We start from the raw sequence: 20,510 nt of genomic DNA on the forward strand, positions 1-20,510 counted from the left end.
ACGCGTAGAAAAATCTCGGGTGGGATCTGCTTGTTGTGTCAGCAACGTTGGAAACCATCAGGACCAATAAGGTTACATTTTTTCCTCATCAGAGAAGAAAACTTTCTTCCACCTTTCAATTTCAGTGACCCCAAACAAACACACCAACCCAAACCAATTAAGCACTGGCCTCTCCCCTCAACATGTGTGGGACCATCTTTACAGAGAATGGGCCAAAGGGCAGCCAACGTCCAAAGAAGAGCTTTGGATGTCCTTCAAAAAGCCTGCAGAACTACTCCTGAAGAAATGACAAGAAAGTTTGCCTAAGAGAGTTCAGGTATGCTGAAAAGTAAAGTTGGTCATGCCAAATATTGACTTTCAAGCTTGTTATAACTGTCCAAATGGTGTTTTTGCCTTATATACTGTATTTCCATGCATCTATATGGCCCTTCAATAAAGGGCTGCAAATATTATTATGAGAGATGGTCTCAAGACTGTCTGAGGAGCTTGGAAAGAAAGCTACTGAAAGACATGACTATTAAGACATGACGTTCGACATGAACTGACATTAACTATATTTGTTTTACCGCAAAATTACGCTGTTATTAGTAGAACAACAACTGCTGGGGGCATGTCTCAGCACAAAAATGGAAACCACAGCTATAAACAACTGCAGATAGAAATTCACTTGTATAACCAAAGAATTTAGTCAAAAAGAAACAGAAAGGAGAAAGTGAAGATAAACGGAAAGAGTGAATGAAAGAGAAAACTGAGAAGAATGGAGAGAGAGACAAAGAGACAGAGTGAAAGAGTGCAAACACAGTGGAACACACCGAAGCCAGATCCCGAGGCAGAGCATCAAAAGGCTGCGGTTAAGCACCCCGCAATCAACACCCCATAACCCAGCACACGGCCTGCATACCATCCACACATTGCTCTTTCCCTCATGGAAACACACACTCGCATCCACACAAGCCAGCGGCAGGACGCACACACTCCCCGGTACTCCTACACACGACCGCTAAAATGTTACACAACGCACAGAGAGCCTGGTTTCTACACAAGAACAAAACAAGTGAGTTTTGTTTTAACTGCTCAGCACTGGGTGGTTCAAAGTCAACACTGCTGTGACGGTTTTGTGGCTGGTGACCCGCCGCAGGGCTAAAGACGTTTTCCACAACCCACCATTGAGGAAAACTGGGAGGTACATGAAAGTGAGAAATTCTTTCATGTCGTTTAGAATTAAAACAAATATTTTCTTCCTCCTCGGGAGAATAATAGAGAGATTATTTCTAGGAATAGCACAGGTGATGAGGACTTTGGCGTCATATGTCACTCCAGCCAAGTTTAACGCTGGCCCTGGCAGCACACTGGCACTGAGGCCAAACCAGGCTATTGCTCTTCACTGAGCAATTTAAGCGCAGGAAAACTGTCATTTTCTTTTCTCATACTGCAAAGAAGTGTTTTGCAAAATGCTGGTTTTCAAAGAAAAAGTTTGAAAATGTTATGAGCTATGAGTTGCACTTTTCTGTTTTTGTCTGAGATCGATTAATCTTTCAGTCTATAAGTTGTAGTTATCATTTCAAGAATTTGCAAGCTGAAGCTGAGATGTTTTTGTTTGATGTAGGACTTCAGGACCTCCTTTATCATATTTTCTGTTTCATAAGGGACCGAATCTTTTCCTGCAGTTTTGTTACGTGCAGAACGTTTTGCTGAAATGAGCAAAGACTTCCCTGACGCTGTCTGGATTGCAGCGTACTTTGCTCAAAAACCTATCCATGTCCCTGGTGCCTTTACACGTCTACAGACTACCCACACTGTGTGCACAAATGGGGACATGCAGTTTAGTAGGGTTAGGTTAACTGAGGATTCTAAATTGGGGCGCTCTGTCAGTGCACCCCAGGGTGGCTGTGGCTACAAGGTAGCTGCCTCCACCAGTGTGTGAATGTGTGTGTGAATGGGTGGATGACTGGATGTGTAAAGCGCTTTGGGGTCCTTAGGGACTAGTAAAGCGCTATATAAATACAGGCCATTTACCATTTTACCATAAATTGGCTACAGATGTGACAGAGTGGCGACCTGTCCAGGGTCGTGACCCGCCTCTCACCCTACACCAGCTGGGATAGGCTTGATTAGGTAACCCAAAGAAAATGGACGGATGGACGGGCACTCATACACCCCAAAACATCACAGATGTCTCTCCAAGATTTTCATGCTGTCCATGATTTAATGTGTTTGACCATTAAAGGGTATTTAACAGTCTGACTCCACTTTAAAGGAGCTGCATGTTTCTTTTAATGAGATCGTCAGAGGCTTGCATGTTCGCCCTGTGCCAGCGTGGGTTTTCTCTGTCACCAGCAGTTCAGTTCTTTCACACCCATGCCTTTCTGCTGGCCATCCAGAGGGCACCAGATTAGAAATAAATCCAATTATCCAGCCTTGATTTATTTAGAGTGGATTATATCTGAAGAACATTACTGAGTGTGCTTGCCTACTGCTAATTACAAGGCACAGGGACACTCACTGTCGTGATGGAAGCTAATGCCCATGGCCGTCCAACAGTATCACCTTTCAGTCCATTTATGCTGAATGTGAACACAGACACATACGCACCTGCACAACATGTCTGTGAGGCGTACAAAGCCCACATAAGCCAGTTCGAAGGCGCCACGATGACGGGACTGCAGGAGCTGCTGACGGAAGTACAGGCCTACCCCCTCCACCTGCAACACAGAGAGAGAGAAAGAAAGGAGATCAGCAGCTGAACTGTAAGAGGTGAACTGTGTGGCTGTGTGTGTTCACATAACTTTCCTCCTGCTGCACTCTCCAAATGAAGTTAGTTATGCCAGTTTCAAAGGGTCAAAATGACATAAGTCATGCTATATGCACCCAGTGATGCAACCTTAACAAGGCCAGGCCACGAGCTAGTGCAGCAGATCCTGTTTTCTCAACTGGAGGCCTGCAGGGCCAAGATTTGCCTTCATGTTCAACAATCATACAGTAGCAGCGCTAGCTTTTAATCACAGGTCTATATGGAAAAGACCTGGAAGCAGGGTTGTTACACTTTGGTTCACAAAACAACTGTTGTGTCAATGTGGGATGTTGTGACATTATCCAGAATATTCCGACTTGTAGATGTGTTGCTTTCATCTTTGGCTACATGTCTGTCTATGGAAGGCTTTAACAACATACAGCACCAACAGAAGAAATGCAAAGTAACCATGGATTTCACAGGAGCAGGTTCTATTCATTATAATACTTGCAATTTGAGCGCTTTTGTATTCATTTTAGTACTTGAAAGGAAAAATGTACTTGTAGGATATTTTGATGTACTTGTAAAAATATGTAACGTCACGTTGATTCAAGTCTGCTTCAAACGCATTCATATTACTCAAAACTGGATGAACAGTTTGAAGATTTGACATCTGAGAGTGGAATTAACTGATGAGTCGGATGTCAAAGCGTAACTTAAAGAGTTGTTGCATATCTGAAAGACACAGAAAACACATTTATTGAAAAGGAAAAAAAAAAAGCTGTTGGTCAACTTACTGCAAACAGATTCACCAAGTGGCTCGCTGTAGTTGGAGGTTCCCACAGTGACGGTGTCATGTTAGTTCTAGTGTGCTACGTTTTATCTTTCATTGAAACAATGAAGCATTTAGATCTGAGTGGATCCACCACAGTGGACTTTGTCTTTGTCAGCGCATGAATCAGCCTTTAAAGTCGAGCAATTATGTCTAAATACATCCAATAAACTCAATACAATTTCAAAACAATTACCCACCCACCACACTCCACCCTTGAAAATGACACAATTCCACTCGTGGCTCATTGAATGGTGGTAAAATGAACCATTTGGATAACCAGCTTGGTCATTTAGACAATTACTCAGAGCCTCACAGCTTCCAGCTGAAGGAAAAAAGCAGCATGGTGTACAAAAAATGGTTCTTCGCTACATTACCTAATCCCACTTTAGACTTTCCTCTGCTTGGCAAAGCTGCAACACTGGCTGCACTCTTGTTTTAGAGACACCACTTAGTTTTCAGCCAGGGAGCACTCTGCTCGTCAAGCGTGAGAGCGGCATGTCAGTAGCGTGACAAGTGCGTTCAAATAAGGATGCTGAGACATCCACATAATGGCCACTGTCAGTAAAACCATCCAGTTAGTAATAGTGTTAGCAGCATTATTCTAACTATACACACACACACACACACACACACACACACACACACACACACACAAGTCAGTGCTGTTCCTGCAGCAGTGTGTAAACTGGCGAGTGTGTTGCAGGTGAGGCGGCAGGGCGAGGCGGACGCAGAGCTCCACGGCCCTGTCATTAAGGCTGTGGTATCACCGCCACCACAGAGGCAGCCAGGCCCCGACTTAGTCAGGGGTGGCATGGAGGGCACAGGGAGGGGTGGCGAGGACCCAAAGCACAAACATAAAAAAAAAGAAATATAAAAAAAAAAAAAAAAGAAAGAAAGAAAATACCCCGTGTAAAAAGAGAAAAAAACATCCCAACAGCCCCTTAGGGGATGTAGGGTTAGACACAACATCTAAACTAACACAGACTCAGACCCACACATGAACCAGAAATATGCCAGTCACTGTAAACTTCAGCCACGAGCCCTGATGTCACTGAAGGAAGAGAAAATGATGCATGAAGCTGGTCTGTAAGAGGAAAAACAGCAGGAGACTGCGATGAAACAAAAATGCTGCACGTGAATTAAAACTATGTGCAACATGAAAATCATACAAAGATAATAAATGCGGCAAAGATGAAAGGCTTAGACAGCCCGTTTCTGACCACGTGACTGGTCAATAAACTCAACTGACCCTGCAGACCTAAAGTGGACTAACTTGGACACCAAAGTATGGACTGTGTAAACCACAGCCTACCAAGCCCAATGACTTATCACACTGGTGGCCAGAGTGGACTCCCAGGACAGGCCTGACCTCACCGGGGTAAAAATGGCAGCGACAGTCACTGTTAAGATGGTCCCTTGCTGCCGGGGCCCAGACCGCTGCGGTGCTGAGCTGGGCCGAGCCGGGCCGCGGCTTCACCTATTTAAAGCTTCCCTTTCGAAGGTTCCCGTCTGTGTAACTGTTTAAAAAGGGCTGAGCAAGCTTCCTGCGCGGGGCAGGAGGGGGCAAAGGGGGGGTGCACTTTATTTAGATGTCAACTTCCTGTTTGCAGCCTAGCCCGTTTCCCAGAAAAAACTTCCATGTGCGGAGAGAGAAGTTTCCCAAGTCTAATTACATGTATGGCTCGGCCGTGACAGTGACCCAAATAGCTAACTTCTCCCCCGATGGCCCCGGGTTAGACGGCACTCTCACCATGTTTGTTGTTGCTGCTGCCACTGCTCAGTTTCAGTGAATTATTTTTTGTCTTTACTACATGTCTCAGTAAGTCCTCATACCAATCTCCCTCTGGACTCTCTGCTGCTTAAAGGAAGGACTGAAGAGCACGAGCTAATCATTCCTGCAAGACCCCACAAATTTAATATAGCACACTATATACTGCACACAATTCTTTATATTAATAACTCCCTACTGCACATCACAATTTTTTTTTTTTTTTAAATCTCTCATACTTTTCTTCTTTTGAATCTTGTATTTTCCTTTCCATTGCATTTGACACTTTACTAATAACAACGTACCTTTCACAGGTATTGATACATTTCTATAAAGTCTATTATGCTCATTTCCAACTCCATGTTCTTAGACTTTATCTGCTACAACTCTTAATAATAATAATAATAATAATAATAATAATAATAATAATAATGGATTGCATTTACATAGCGCTTTTCTAGGCACCCAAAGCTCTTCTTCCTTTTAGCCTGCTTTCTTTTGATTGGCTGTCATTTACAATCAGATGGTCTAAACAACAGGTGGGTGGCGCTTTTGCATTCACAACCACAGCTGCGTGCTTGGGATGACCATATTAATGATATCCTGTTTCACTGACCTACAGATCCATAGTTAAAACAAGTCTGAAAGGGAGTGAGAGCAGTCTGCAGCTTCTGGCTCACATAAATACCGCCTTTAAGGACGTGTGCAGTAAGAAGGTACAGCAGCAGGAGACCACACTGGGTGGTCTCCTGCTGCTGTAGTTCATCTACATTTAGAGGTGACGTGAAGCTCTTTTGTACACCTTGGTTATAAGTCCAATGGGTGATAACTGATTTGCAAAAACAACATGCAAACCATGCTCTCATGCTTTTCAGGGAGAAAGTTCTTCCCATTTGGCAAAGCAGCTAGGAGACTGATGCAGTGATCTGTTTCTTTCTTATTTTATTGTGAAACACACATTTTCTACCATTTTGTTTGAAAAAGCTGTCGATGTGAAATCAGCCATGCTCCATAGGCTGGAATGTTTGCAGTGATTAATTTTATGTAACTGCTTACTGCAAATGATGTAACTAACGTTGTATCTTGTACTAACTCGGCAACCATCCAAACATTTCAGTCTGTGTCCAATCAAAAAAATATGATGTTGACATTTTCTGCTCAGCACTAGTTTTGCTTGTATTGACAGAAAATCCATCTGCGAAACAATCAAATGTTGTTTTAATAAAAGAGTTTAAGTTCGCAGCATAATCATTGTGACTTCTACAGTACATAGCTGACCAGATTAGGAAAAGCAAAAAGTTGACAATCAGTGGTTTTTATTCCTTGGTACAGTATTTAGTCAGCCACCAATTGTGCAAAGATGAGAGAGGCCTGTAAGTTTTATCATAGCTATACCTCAACTATGAAAGACAAAATGAGAAAAAACAAAATCCAGAAAAAAATCACATTGTCTGATTTTTAAAGAATTTAATTGCAAGTTATGGTGGAAAATAAGTATTTGGTCACCTACAAACAAGCAAGATTTCTGGCTCTCGCAGACCTGTAACTGCTTCTGTAAGATGCTCCTCTGTCCTCCACTCGTTACCTGCATTAATGGCACCTGTTTGAACTCGTTATCAGTATAAAAGACACCTGTCCACAACCTCAAACAGTCACACTCCACTACGGCCAAGACCAAAGAGCTGTCAAAGGACACCAGAAACAAAATTGTAGACCTGCTCCAGGCTGGGAAGACTGAATCTGCAATAATTAAGCAGCGAAGTGTGAAGAAATCAACTGTGGAAGCAATTAGAAGACATATAAGACCACTGATAATCTCCCTCAATGTGGGGCTCCACGCAAGATCTCACCCCGTGGGGTCAAAACGATCACAAGAACGGTGAGCAAAAGTCTCAGAACCACACACCTACTGAATGACCTGCAGAGAGCTGGGACCAAAGTAACTAAGGCTACCATCAGTAACACACTACGCCGCCAGGCCAGACGTGTCCCATGCTTAAGCCAGTACTTGTCCAGGCCTGTCTGAAGTTTGCTAGAGAGGATCGCTGTTGTTAGAATGTATTTAATATTACTTTCTACAGCAGGATCCTTTTCTGACTGGCGCAGGATGATCCAGAAGAGGATTGGGAGAATGCCAGATGAAACCAAAACAGAAAATTGGGGTAAAAACTCTACTTGTTGTGTTTGGAGGAGAAATAATGCTGAGTTGCTTTCAAAGAACACAATACCTACTGTGAAGCATGGGGGTGGTTTGCGGCTGTTTTTCTGCAAAGGGACCAAGACGACTGATCTGTGTAGAGGAAAGAATGGAGCCATGTATCGTGAGATTTTGGATGAAAACCTCTTTCCATCAGCAAGGGCATTGAAGATGAAACGTGGCTGGATCTTTCAGCATGACAATGATCCCAAACACACCGCCCGGGTAATGAAGGAGTGGCTTCATAAGAAGCATTTCAAGGTCCTGGAGTGGCCTAGCCAGTCTCCAGATCTCAACCCCATAGGATAAATCTTTGGAGGGAGTTGAAATTCTTTGGGCTGGGCAACACAAACATCACTGTTCTAGAGGAGATCTGCATGGAGGAATGGGCCAAAATACCAGCAACAGTGTGTGAAGACAGAAAACATTTGACCTCTGTCATTGCCAACAAAGGGTATATAACAAAGTATTGAGATGAACTTTTGTTATTGACCAAATACTTATTTTCCACAATAATTTGCAAAGTAATTCTTTAAAAACCAGACAATATGATTTCTCTGGATTTTTTTTCTTCTCATTTTGTCTCTCATAGTTGAGGTATAGCTATGATGAAAATTACAGGCCTCATCTTTTTAAGCAGGAGAACTTGCACAACTGGTGGCTGACTAAATACTGTTTTGCCCCACTGTAAGCAAGCTTGTGGGATCTCTTCCTGTCCCTTTGTTAAAGTGTAGTCCATATTCATTCTTTAGGAAGCCCTAAAATGAAACTCAGGACCCCACACCACCTTTGACAGGTAAAGGTGGTTTTAAAGCGTATATTTTTATTCCATTGTGGGAAACTCTGTGGATGAACTCTTATTTTTAGAACTTAGATTTTCAAATAAAGCATTGCAAAGTAAATATTATGTACAAGAGAGCAAATATATGGAGATGTCAGACAATGCATTCAGTGTGTGTGTGAGACTGCGCGTGCATGCCTCTCTGCCTGTCTAAGGATGTGGGTGTGTTTCCCTCTCAGACGCAGAGCAGGCCAAACACATGGTCTGCCTCCTCTTTGTAACCAGTGCTCTGAGCTCCCAGCTATGCCAAATATGCTGTCAAACTCCAGCTGACCAGCTACTTCGGTGGTCTGTGTCAAACACACACACACCTCTTATTGCAAACTTTCAGGTGTTGTAGATTGAATTTTGAATGGATAAGGATGACATTCAAGTCTACACTCAATTTTTTTAACATAAAAAAACAAAAAAAAAAAAACTGGACTCTTTCATTTACACAAGCATTCAAACCCTTAGATGTTGCTGTTGTCCTGTTTGCTTTCATAACGTGACTGGGGGCCACATGTGACAAGCTCAATTGATTACACATAGTTTAGAAAAGGGCGAATTGTGCGTATACAAACTCACCAGTTCACACTGCATATTAGGACACCTATGATAAAAAATAGCCATAAATCAGGGTAAATGTACCAAACTACCAGCGTTTCGGCTAAAGTTGCCTCCCTAACCAAAGCGGTGAATGGTGAATAGGCGATTTTTCAAAAATCAGCTGTAGTGGTTTTTGACTTGGCCTGTTTCTCCTTTTTTGGTCTGATGGTAAATAACATGTTCTTCTATTTCAGCTGTATAAGGCTGATTGGCAAACAGCTTCTAAATTACATTCACCTTTTGGTATTTTGAAATATATCTTAACACTCAAAATATTAAATAATTTGAGATCTGAGATGGGGGGGGGGAAAAATGTGAACTTTACAATGTAAAGACTTTCTGAAGTGACTGTACAGAGCAGCAGGACAGCTTCCTAATTTCTTTACTTCTTGCAAACAAAAAACTGAAAAAAATGTTTGTCATCTTGAAAAACTCGAGAAAGTTGGAAAGGTCTCAACCTAAACGCTTAAACATAAAAATAAATTAGAAAGGAATTAAAAGAAATTACAGCATCACTGCCAGCTGCTCTTGTTGCCATGGTTTCACCCACAACAACAGTGCAGAGCTGCTAGCCAGGCCAACAAGGATGTCACACAGGATGCTGGTGAGGACCACAGGAGGTGTCGAGCTCACACACGTTTTTGGAAGGAGTTGTGTTTCGGTCACACAAACACTACACACATGCATGTCATCACTGCGGTAGGGCAGCAAGACTTTGTACGCAGAGACTTCAGCAGATCCAACTTCCCAAACCCTTTCACAATCATCCTACTGTCTGTCAATGTGAACAGATTCACTATCGATGTACACACACACACACACACACACACACACACACACACACACACACACACACACACACACACACACACACACACACACACACACACACACACACACAGTGAAACTGATGACAACTGAATGAAGATAAAAGAGCTCAAGTTCAGATTTTCCTTGTCTGCCTGCGTTTGTTAAATAACTGCTTATTTAAGCAGTTATTTTGTTAACTCTGTTTTCCTGGGTCTTTTCACGTGTGCTATGAATAAATCTTTTTTTTCGGTACCGGTACTAGTTTTATTTTGTTGTATTTATCCGCGACACCTTAAAAGGCCGGTCTGTGAAAATATTGTCGGGCACAAACCGGTCCGTGGCGCAAAAAAGGTTGGGGACCGCTGATCTACACGCTTCTCACATCGCCTAGATTTAAAATCAATGTCACAACAATAAAAAGAAAAACATTGCAGAATCTCACAGAGTTGCGAAAGCATCATGAAGCATATGAATCAGAAAAAAAGTACAAATAGAACCAAAGTGTGAAATCCACAAGCTGCTTCAGAACACACAGTATGTGCCACAGATTGTACGTAATTGTTAGCCAACACTGCTCAAGATGCTGCAGGTTAACCTGCAGTCCAAAACAAAGAAAAAAAACACCCATTCAGCACATAAAAGCCTCTGATCCTTCCTGCTTTCTCTCTCAGTGTAAATACACTGTCAACAAGCAAACACACACTCATTACCCCCTACAAAGACAAACACAGCCTATGTCTGGTACCGTTGTTATTATGGACGCTCACATGCTGAAACACTCAGACAACTATTCCTGTGTGTTTGTGTGTGTGTGTGTGTGTGTGTGTGTGTGTTGTTGTTTGCAGTGCTCTGTCTTTTCCTGCTGGTGGTGGAAGTGATTTGGAAAGAATGCAGTGGAAAGGGAGAGGCGTCGTGGCCGTTAAACCAGCGGGATTGGGCCTCAAATGAAAGCGCGGTGCTAACGAGGGCGGATGCTAATTCAAGGGCCTCCTGCTGTGGGGGTCTCTCTCACACACACACACACACACACACACACACACACACACACACACACACAGCATTCCTTTCTACAGAATTCACAATATACACACATAAACTGTATAACCGTACACTGTTTTCCTTTCTTTCTTTTTTTAGCAAAGAACTCATACTGGGATAGCAGAGTGTAAACGGTTCCCTTTCAGTCGATTCACTCGGTACAACACACAAGTATGGGATATAACGCCCTCGCGTGTCCTGGCTGAAGAAACCTTTATTCACGCCTTTAAAGCAGATGACGTGTGATGACACGGACGGCCCCGCCTGCCCATATAGCCACTGTCATCACAGTCATCCCTCAGTTCTTACGCTCTTCACTTCGCTGAGAACACCTCTGTTGAGTTGGGCTAGCTAGCTGCTGCTAGTTAGCTCCGTTGTCTGCTGACTTGAACTTAGCTTAACTGCCACTGTTTGTGCATTGCCATGGTTACCGGTCCGTTGGCATGCATTTACATGCGTTGCCATGGTTATGACCCGTTGCCGTGGTTACCGGCCCGTTGCCATGCGTTTAAATGCGTTGCCATGGTTACGGCCCATTGCCCTGGTTACCGGCCCATTGCCATGCGTTGCCCTGGTTACCGGCCCGTTGCCATGCGTTGCCCTGGTTACCGGCCCGTTGCCATGCGTTGCCCTGGTTACCGGCCCCTTGCCATGGTTACCGGCCCCTTGCCATGCGTTTACATGCGTTGCCATGGTTACCGACCCTCTCTCCTGATGGCCACATGCTGCCTGATGCTGCCTATTTTCCGAAGATCATGCCTGCATCTTATAGCTCAATGGAGTTTGAGTGTCTGAGCTTTTGCTCCCCTCCTTTTACATCTGAGGAGCAGAGGATGCAGCATTCTCTTTGTCCAGTGCATGTGCTACACACCTACATTGAGCGCACTCAGACTGTGTGTTTATGTGACCAGCTGTTTGTCTGCTTCGTTAATCCAAATAGAGGTAGAGCTCTGTCCAAACAGAGGCTGTCCCACTGGATTATAGAAGCTATCTCACTGGTGAGAGCTCATTCCACCAGGGGGATGGCAACCTCATGGGCTCTTTTTAAAGGGGTGCCTGTAGCTGATATTTGTATGGCAACTAGTTGGGCATCACCACACACTTTTGTGCGGTTTTATTGGTTGGACGTTACAGCCCCTTCGGTGGCTCATGCTGTCATTTCTGCTGGGTCTACCACTCACTAAGGATGTGGTGGTCCGATTCCGGTTCGGTGGCTCCTCTGTGGGGCGTGTATATATGTCCCATACTTATGTGTTGTACCGAGTGAATTGACTGAAAGGGAACGAATAGTTATGTCTATAACTTCTGTTCCCTGAAGGATAGGAACGAGTTACAACACAAGGTGGCCCCACTGAGCAGTTTGGCTCGGTGAAGAGCGGCTATCGAACTGAGGGATGACAGCGGCTATATGTGCAGGTGGGGCCGTGCACGTGTCATCGCACATCATCTGCCTTAAAGGCGTGAATAAAGGTTTCTTCAGCCAGGACACACGAGGGCGTGATATCCCATACTTATGTGTTGTACCGCGTTCCTCTCCTTCAGGGAACAGAAGTTATAGACATAACTATTCGCTTTCTAGATCCCGCATGAGACCCCAGTGGAGTCCACATTCAGGTCAGGCGTTTGTCTTTGTAGATTGTATGAAATCAGTAATAACAGAGAGGGCTTCCCTATCCTTGGCATATAATATATATATATATATATATATATATATATATATATATATATATATATATATATATACACACACACATATACATACATACATATATACACACACACACATATACACACACACACATAAGGAATGGGGACAAGGCAGAGCTGAGACGTGACAGCAGTGTTTGAGGACGATGTGACACACATCCACAGGCCCTGACATAAATTAATACACTGGAGGGAGCAGAGCTTATGCTATTTTAAATGTCATTTCTTATACAGGTTAACTACAACAGATAGATTAAGAGGTTTATGCAATTCATACTGACATGTAGGGATGCACTGAGTAATATCAGTGCTCGTCTTTCACTACATTCACAGTCTGGATAATTCTGAAAGATCATTGTGACAATAAAAACAGAACGTTTTGGCAAGATAACTGCCTTGTTTGCATGTAGGTGCTACCCAGCGTTGCAGACCACATCTACATGCTGTAGTCATGCAGCAGTTTTTTCCCCCTTTCACTTTGGGCCGTTTAACATTTATTCAATTATTCATAAAATCAGCCCCTGACTGTCACCAATAAGTTCTTGTTCTTTGGAACATCCCTACTGATTTGAGTCAGCATCTATGCCTAAAATCCAACATCAAACATGAAACAAAATAATTATAAAACATATGACCTACAATGTTAATTTTTAAGGTAAAAGCTGTGCTTAAAATCTATGTGTGAATGTATGAAATATTTTAGTTTTTCACTGGCAAGAAATAATATGAAAAGACTGAAGCTCACATGGTTTGTCTTGTTTTTCCAGACATGACTTAATCCTCGTCTTTTTTAGCTGAATTTTTCTTCTTGTCCAGGACTACAATTAATCCATGTCTGGGAAACTGGGTGATAGTGTTTGTCTGACTCTTAATACTTTCCCACTTCCACAGCTTGTTTCTGTTATTGCACCCAGGTGCATTGGTTCTAATTGGTAACGATGCAACAGTCTGACTCAATGTTTCACGTAGTTTGGAACAACAATGGAGCATTATGTTAATACGGACGAGTGGGATATGTGGGGCTTTGAATACAAACAGGTCACTGTGGTACTCAGACTCTGGTTTTTTTTTAAAGGGACAGTCTGATTATTAGAAAAGTATACCAGACTATTACCAGCTTATCTTTTACACACGCTCAGAATAACTCCTGAGCGTTAGTTCGCCTGCTGGTACAAACATATTGCTCGATACTCGATGTAGAAGCTATCTAACCTTAGCTTATTTGCTCACCTGTGCTAATTGTGCTGGCAAAATACTATCTGAACCACAGCATGTTTGCTTGGTTGTCCTCATTTCAAGTCTGTTTTTGAATACATGGTCTGAGTTCAAATCAGTGACTAACTCATTCTAAGTTACTGTTAGCTAGTGTTCCTCATTTCCACCGATAGGAACAGACAGACTGATATTAAGGGAACTCGCTCAGGAAACATGACATGCTTTTAATTTATGCAAAAAAATTCAACCTGCATCACACAGAAATCACTCCACAGGTTGCAACTGAGAGTCAGGAAGGTCTATTATTACTAACAATGTCTGAATGATTTGTAATATAACTTAAAAACATCTAACATTTGAAAACTGTCACATTTAACTAGCTTAATAATTAATTATAGCTTTGAATGAACAATTACTTGATGTTTTACATCACTGACCCTGGCCCATAACCTGCTAATCAAACTTCTATAAAAAAAGTTCACAGTCAGAACAATTTTATTTTCATATTTTCAACAACAGTAATATACCTAACGTGCTGAACTACCCTCTGTTGTGTATGAGATAAATGCAGTAGTAGGATGCGAGGGGTGTATGCATTGGTGTTTGGGGTCTCACCTGTTGCTCTGTGATGAGCCCGGTGTGCGTGCACACGTTGTCATTGGTGTAGTGCAGAGGCAGGCTCTGACACAGCTGTCCGAGCAGCATGGCCACTTCCTTCATTGTCCGCCAGCAGCACACCAGCACCATCTGAGCCGTCACCCTATAGCCCTCACCACCTACAGCCAGCACATGCATGCAAGGTTTGGTTGTCTTATTAAGTAATGTGGCAAACTAAACCTCTGTATGCAGTCGAAACAGGAAGTCTCATACTGTGCTCAAATTCAATATTTCTGTTTGATTGTGTTACACATTAACACTATTCAGTTTCCATTATGACTGTGAAGTTGCACTTGTTGCACTTGCAGGGTCCAGACTGTATATCGTGTAAAGTTACCACATGAAACACTTCCCTCACCAGGAGATCACAGGTACTGCACTTAAAGAGCCAAGATACCAGGGAAATGTTTACATTACCTGTGTCAAGTGATGGGGTCTGTGTGTGATCGTCCCCCTGCTGTGTCTCCAGCTCTCTTGCGCTGGTGAAGAAGTCGTTGGTGTCCCTGGGCTGAATCTCCTGCAGGATCTTCTGCAGCCCTGCTGAGGTCTCTGTCCAAAACACAAACAAGGCAAGCTGGAGTTTTTTCATCTGATTTCAGTGTCATTTTTGTGTTATGCATGTAACAGTTTCTCTATTTGTGTTCCAGGGTTCTTGTAATTTCAGCAACTGTTTTCCTGATGAATTCTACAGTGTAGACTTGTAGTTATACTGCACATAGAAGACCTGAGTCATTATCCATGGGGATGAGTCCTTCTGGAGAGGAGCTCTGGACTACAGGGGAGACCACGTCAGACATCCTGTAGCACACAGCAACCAGCTCTGACACCAGGAATCTCCACTGCTCAGTCTGACTCAAACTCCTAAACACACACACGCACGCACATATATACACATGTAATAATCCCATGATAAGAGATCGTGGCTAATTTGAATATTATGTAGATGCAATTCTTGTTCTTACTCTGTGTTTAGATGCTGCAGGACAGCAGTGATGCAGTGAGCTCTGCCATAGAGAGGAAAGGAAGCAGCTGCCTGCAACAGAGATGCCTCTGCCCTCGACACCTCAGACTGCAGGCAGCGCAGCAAGAACTGAACCACTGAGGACAGAAAGCAGCACAGTTCAACATACGCTATATGCACATAAAATTCTGAGGCTGGTCTGCAAACGTGGATCTCACCTGCCAGAGTGTTGAGCTCCAAAATGAGCATATCAGAAGCCTGGGCTGGTATGGAAAGAGGCTGGTAATCGAGGCCTTGCTGCTGGGCGCAGTGCAGCAAAGACTGGCTCAGGTGTTGCTGGGGGAGCAGCAGGTTGAGGAGGTGGGCAGCTGTAACGCTGTCAAAAGGTTTGGTGCTTGTACTAAGGTCCAAAGCAGCCTGAAGAATGGAGCGCATCCTCTCGGGCACCTGGAAACAAAGAGACCAGAGATCAATGTCTGCACTAAACAAAAACAAGAATTACAAAAATCTAAGAAAAAAAAGTTTTTTGTTTTTGAAGTAACAGAAACTTTTATTTAGACGCGTGTCAGAACCTCAAGTCCAACAGCTGATGGTGGGAGCTGCTGTATTAACGACGAGGCGAGCTGTTTGACTTCCAGGAAATTGCTGGCGACACAGCAGAGGACGTTCTGAGCATATGTAGAGGTCACAACTTCACCGAGGGCGAAAACATCAGGCTCTGAGAAAACACAGGAGGGGACAGTCTGTGACAACAGGCAGAGTATGCAGCTGACGCAGCTGGAGCACCAGGCTGGCATCAAAATAAAGAGGCTGGCCAGCACCAGACAAGCTGCTGGTTCAGGCACATGCATACATGCATTGTGCCAAGAATCACTGTTACTGCGTCCTTGAACACAGCTCTGGACTCCAAACTGTTGCAGCATATCAGAGCCCAACACCACCATCTTTCCGTTTTACCACCTGAAACAGTTTATTAAAAGTTGAGTCTCAGATGGCAGTTTAGCCATAAGGAACTTTAAGGGCCTCATTCTGGTTTTCATTCATTTCTCTCATTTACACTGTTAGAATGATGAACGCTCATGTTAAACATAGCCCAGGTTTTAATGCTGCATTTCGATGTCGCATTAACTCAGCCAGTTAATGCGAGACAAATCCAGCTGCTCATTAAAGCTTTCTGCTTTGATCAGAAAAGAAAACATTGGTCCATACACCTGAAAGCCCAGAAAACTCATTGTGAATTCTGTCTCGACTCTTCGGATGTATCCGTGTATGTCCGCGGTGCCGATGCTGCGCTGAGCGGACAGCTCCTGAAGCTTTTGAAGTGTCGAAATTTGGAAATTTCAACATCGCTTGAAAAAAACCTGCCAGCTAACAACATCTCTCTCACCGGCAGGCTAAGTGATTTTTAGCCAATTACAAGTTGAATCTGGTAGTTTGGGTTGTTAGATAAGATACCGTCATTAAGAAGCAGCACAACTAATGTGTCTATGCGAGCTAATTTGCGATGTGCACCGCTGGCCCGGCCATTTATTTTTTAATGCACCTTTCAGATTAATTCACTGTGTGTCGTGCCATCAGTTAACCCTTCGGGTGCCAGCTGTGGCACGAGTGCCCAGGGTTGCCAACCCCCGTCCTATACGGTCCTCTCAGCTCTAAGCACAGCACTAACTTTCTTTGTGTTTCTGTCTACAAAGGCGGCTCAGTTAGAGGGAGAGGAGTTAAAACAGCTGGTTTCAGATGAACAGAGAAGCTGTACCAAGGCCCAGTTAGAATAATATGGATTATTTTGAACTCTGAATCATGCAAAGCTACACTATTTGGGATCTTGAAATAAGGTCTCAAATCCTGATTAACATGCATGTAATCCTTGGAGTCTAATACAGCATATTTACACATCAGTGAAGTTTTAGTTCAGTGTAGTGAGCAATTTAGTCAAAACGGTGACTAGCGAGCAGCTGATGTACCAGTGCTGAAGCTAAAGAGCTGACCCAGCAGACCCAGCAGATGCAGAGACGTGAGGCATTTAGAAAAAGAGGCTCCAGGGAGCAAAACTTCCAGCAGCCTTTCACACAGCCAGCACAGGAACGCCTGCAACAAGACAAATAAATTCATCAGACAAAAATATCAACACTATTGGAAAAAAAAAAAAAACAACTGAGTGTGTGGTTTACCTTGTACTGACGTAGAGTGTGTTGGTCTGTGTCTCCCTCGTCCTGGTCTCTCTTCTGGCTCAGTCTCTTCTGCAGCAGCTGAGTGCTGTCCTTCACCCTGCAGAGCAGCTGTGTAGCAGAACATTCAAAGTTTCATTAAGTGCCGATTTCAATGTTTTCCTCCACGTAAATCCACAGCCTGCTCTGCTCAGCAAAAGCATTTCCAAACATTAAAGACAGCCTCGGGTGTAAGGCTGCTAACCTTCTTTAGCAGGCTGACTGTTTGCTGTCTGATGCCTGGTGACTGGCTGTTGAGGTTGGGCAGGAGGAAGTGGCGGATCAGGTCCATTTCCTGTGAGGTCAGAACCTCTGTGCTGCGGTGGCTCTCACACACCAAGCCCAAAGCATCCATCCTCACCTGAACAGTGAGAGATGAATGCATAAGAACACTTGCAACACTTGCATCTGCTTTGAGGACACAGACAGACTTACCTGATCATGTTTGTGTATCAGAGCTTGTTGGAGCAGGGACAGCGGCACTAGTCCTCCCCACAGACCACCCTCTGTGGACGGTATGACTCCCTGGGCCCTGGCTGCCCGTAGGCACGTCATCAGAGCGCCTAGAGCTCCTCTGCTGCCAGCAGAACCTAATAAGAACAGCAAAATAGCAGAATAATATTATGGCTTATTATTTGGGACTGCAATAGAATATACTCTTTGACTGCATTCATAACAGTTTGTCAAGCTGAGAGACATTAATATGCATTTGAGAAATAAGGGTTGAGTGAAAACAGCTGCAGATGTAAAGGACATGCAAGTCTTTACCTGTGGGTGCCATGTCCTGCAGGGCCTGCACCATGTGTGCCAGACTGGAGGGGCTACAGCGTAGCAGCTTGGGGAGGAAGTAGTCCAGGATGTACGTTGTTTGGTCCAGCCTGGATTGGCACAACACATGCAGCAGAGGAGTTACCCACGTCTGGTGCCAGCACTCCATCCAAGCCTCCGCCTCTCCCGCTGCTGCACCAGCCTCTCTCGTCAGCTGTGCCTTGTGGCTGACAAACAGCCTTTCCAGTAGGTCGCTGGCATACGGAGCTAAGGTCTGGTCACCCATCAAACCCAGGAGACATGAAGGCAATTGGGGCTGGATGTTAAGCAGATACCCTGCCCCATAGAGCTCCACCAGGCAGCCTAAGGAGCCAAACTTACCCCTCATATGCCACTCAAGCCCTAGTAGATTATGAGTCAGGTCGGTGATGTACGGATCCTCGATGGGGTCAGAGACGGACGGGCTGGTGTGCTGATGGATGAGGAGGTGGTTGCGGAACAAGGACCGGGTTTGGTGGCGGACACCATCCAGCGGATGCTCCCAGTGGGAGTAGATGTGCTCCAGCAGGTGTCGCTGTAGGTCAGAGCCTCCACTCAGGGATTGCTGGAGGCTGGGAGGACACAACTGTGTCTGCCCCTGCAGGCAATCCAGGGCAGCCCCACTCCACAGAGTCAGGACCCGAGCCACCACCATGGCTGTACTCGACTCCTTTATACTATTGAAAGGAAAAAAAACAAAAGCAAAACTTAAAATAAAAGTTGTAAACTGCATCCCAGCACATTCCATTTCATCAGAATCTGGAAAAATATTCAGAATAGAAATTGGGTATCAGAGCAGAGCTACCTAACATCTAGATCCAGCAGTGTGTTTGGGACCAGCAGCAGCAGCTGTTCCCACTGTGGTCCTGGTAGGGCAGCCTTCCAGCTCAGCATAGCAAGGGCACCGTGACACAGATACAGAGAGACACCCGGTGGGCGTCCGCCGCTGCACAGACCCTCACACCTCTGCTTGAGCCACTGAGGAGCCGAATCCAAATCCTGCACAGAGCTACGCAGCAAACTGCACACCTACACACAGCATAAAAGATCCCCTTTATAGCCAGAATCTATGATTTCATTATTTAATGCAGTTCACAAACATAAATAAACATTTTATTTTACTATAATTGCAATCTAAGTAAGTAAAGTTTATTTATTAAGCGCTTTACATAGACAGGCAGTCACAAAGCGCTGTAAACAAAGATTAAAATAAACAGAATGTTAAGTAACAAAACAGACAATATACACAATATAAAAGGTTCAATGTAAATAAAATTATTTGAAGAAAAAAACAACCTAAAAAGCATTGATCAACAGAAAGCTTGTTTAAACAGTAAAGTTTTTAACTGCCTTTTAAAGGATTCCACAGAGTCAACCAAACGGAGCTGTGGTGGTAAACTGTTCCACAGCCTGAAAGGCTCTGTCCCCTCTCATCTTCAAACTCTGTGAGCGGAGACAGCGAGCAGCAGTGTCTTTTGTAAGAAGCTTGAATAAATAATCTGGGGCCCGGCCGTTTAGTGCTCTGTATGTTAAAATAAGAGTTTTAAAACGAATTCTAAAATCAATTGCAGGGCTCTAGACTAACTTTTTGACATGGGCGCACCGGTACGCCTAACTTTAAAAATTTAGGCGTACCGGCACAAAAGTTAGGCACACTCAAATTTTTCAACCGCATCGCTTAACACCGCAGTTTTACATGTGCACTTTCTTTTTTTTGGGGGGGGGTGTCCATACAGACAATATTAATTTCTAAATTATTAACAAACAAACTTGTGCTTAAAGTGCTTTGTCAATATTGTAGAAAATGTTAAAAACTTAATCATCATCTTGGCCTCCTCTGACGACCTGTTTGCTGCTGTCTGCTGCTGAAAGGCAGTGGGGAGAGGGGACACTTGGGCAGTGCATTTATCGCAGCATATAATGTGTTTCCTGGATACACTGTGCTTTTTCAGCATTCAAATATTGATGGCACCGTGTCAGAGCACTGGCTATGAATTTCAGACAGATCAGGCCTTAACTTAACAAAAAAGTTATCAATAGTTCTTTTCATCTTTTCTTATTACCCACAGCTACAGTACATCCACTTCTCTCAGGCCTAGGCTGCTCACTAGGGCTGAGTATCATCACTGATTTCTATAATCCATTCAA

At 43.8% G+C, this 20,510-nt stretch overlaps 1 protein-coding gene across 1 annotated transcript in view; it reads right to left on the reverse strand.

Moving 5' to 3' along the window:
- Window positions 1-20,510, reverse strand: part of thada (THADA armadillo repeat containing) — a 124,783-nt gene that overhangs the window by 99,546 nt on the left and 4,727 nt on the right. The window contains exons 10-22 of the mRNA XM_080868565.1: window positions 19,168-19,391; window positions 18,324-19,039; window positions 17,991-18,145; window positions 17,761-17,916; window positions 17,520-17,627; window positions 17,313-17,436; window positions 15,921-16,066; window positions 15,567-15,795; window positions 15,350-15,485; window positions 15,112-15,248; window positions 14,805-14,936; window positions 14,346-14,506; window positions 2,593-2,702 (exon numbers count right to left, since the gene is read on the reverse strand). Of these exons, the coding sequence (XP_080724691.1) occupies window positions 2,593-2,702; window positions 14,346-14,506; window positions 14,805-14,936; window positions 15,112-15,248; window positions 15,350-15,485; window positions 15,567-15,795; window positions 15,921-16,066; window positions 17,313-17,436; window positions 17,520-17,627; window positions 17,761-17,916; window positions 17,991-18,145; window positions 18,324-19,039; window positions 19,168-19,391 (2,534 nt within the window). The remainder of the gene's footprint in view (window positions 1-2,592; window positions 2,703-14,345; window positions 14,507-14,804; window positions 14,937-15,111; window positions 15,249-15,349; window positions 15,486-15,566; window positions 15,796-15,920; window positions 16,067-17,312; window positions 17,437-17,519; window positions 17,628-17,760; window positions 17,917-17,990; window positions 18,146-18,323; window positions 19,040-19,167; window positions 19,392-20,510) is intronic.

The sequence above is a fragment of the Rhamphochromis sp. 'chilingali' genome (assembly GCF_963969265.1).
Source record: "Rhamphochromis sp. 'chilingali' genome assembly, chromosome: 20".
Classification (NCBI taxonomy): Eukaryota; Metazoa; Chordata; class Actinopteri; order Cichliformes; family Cichlidae; genus Rhamphochromis; species Rhamphochromis sp. 'chilingali'.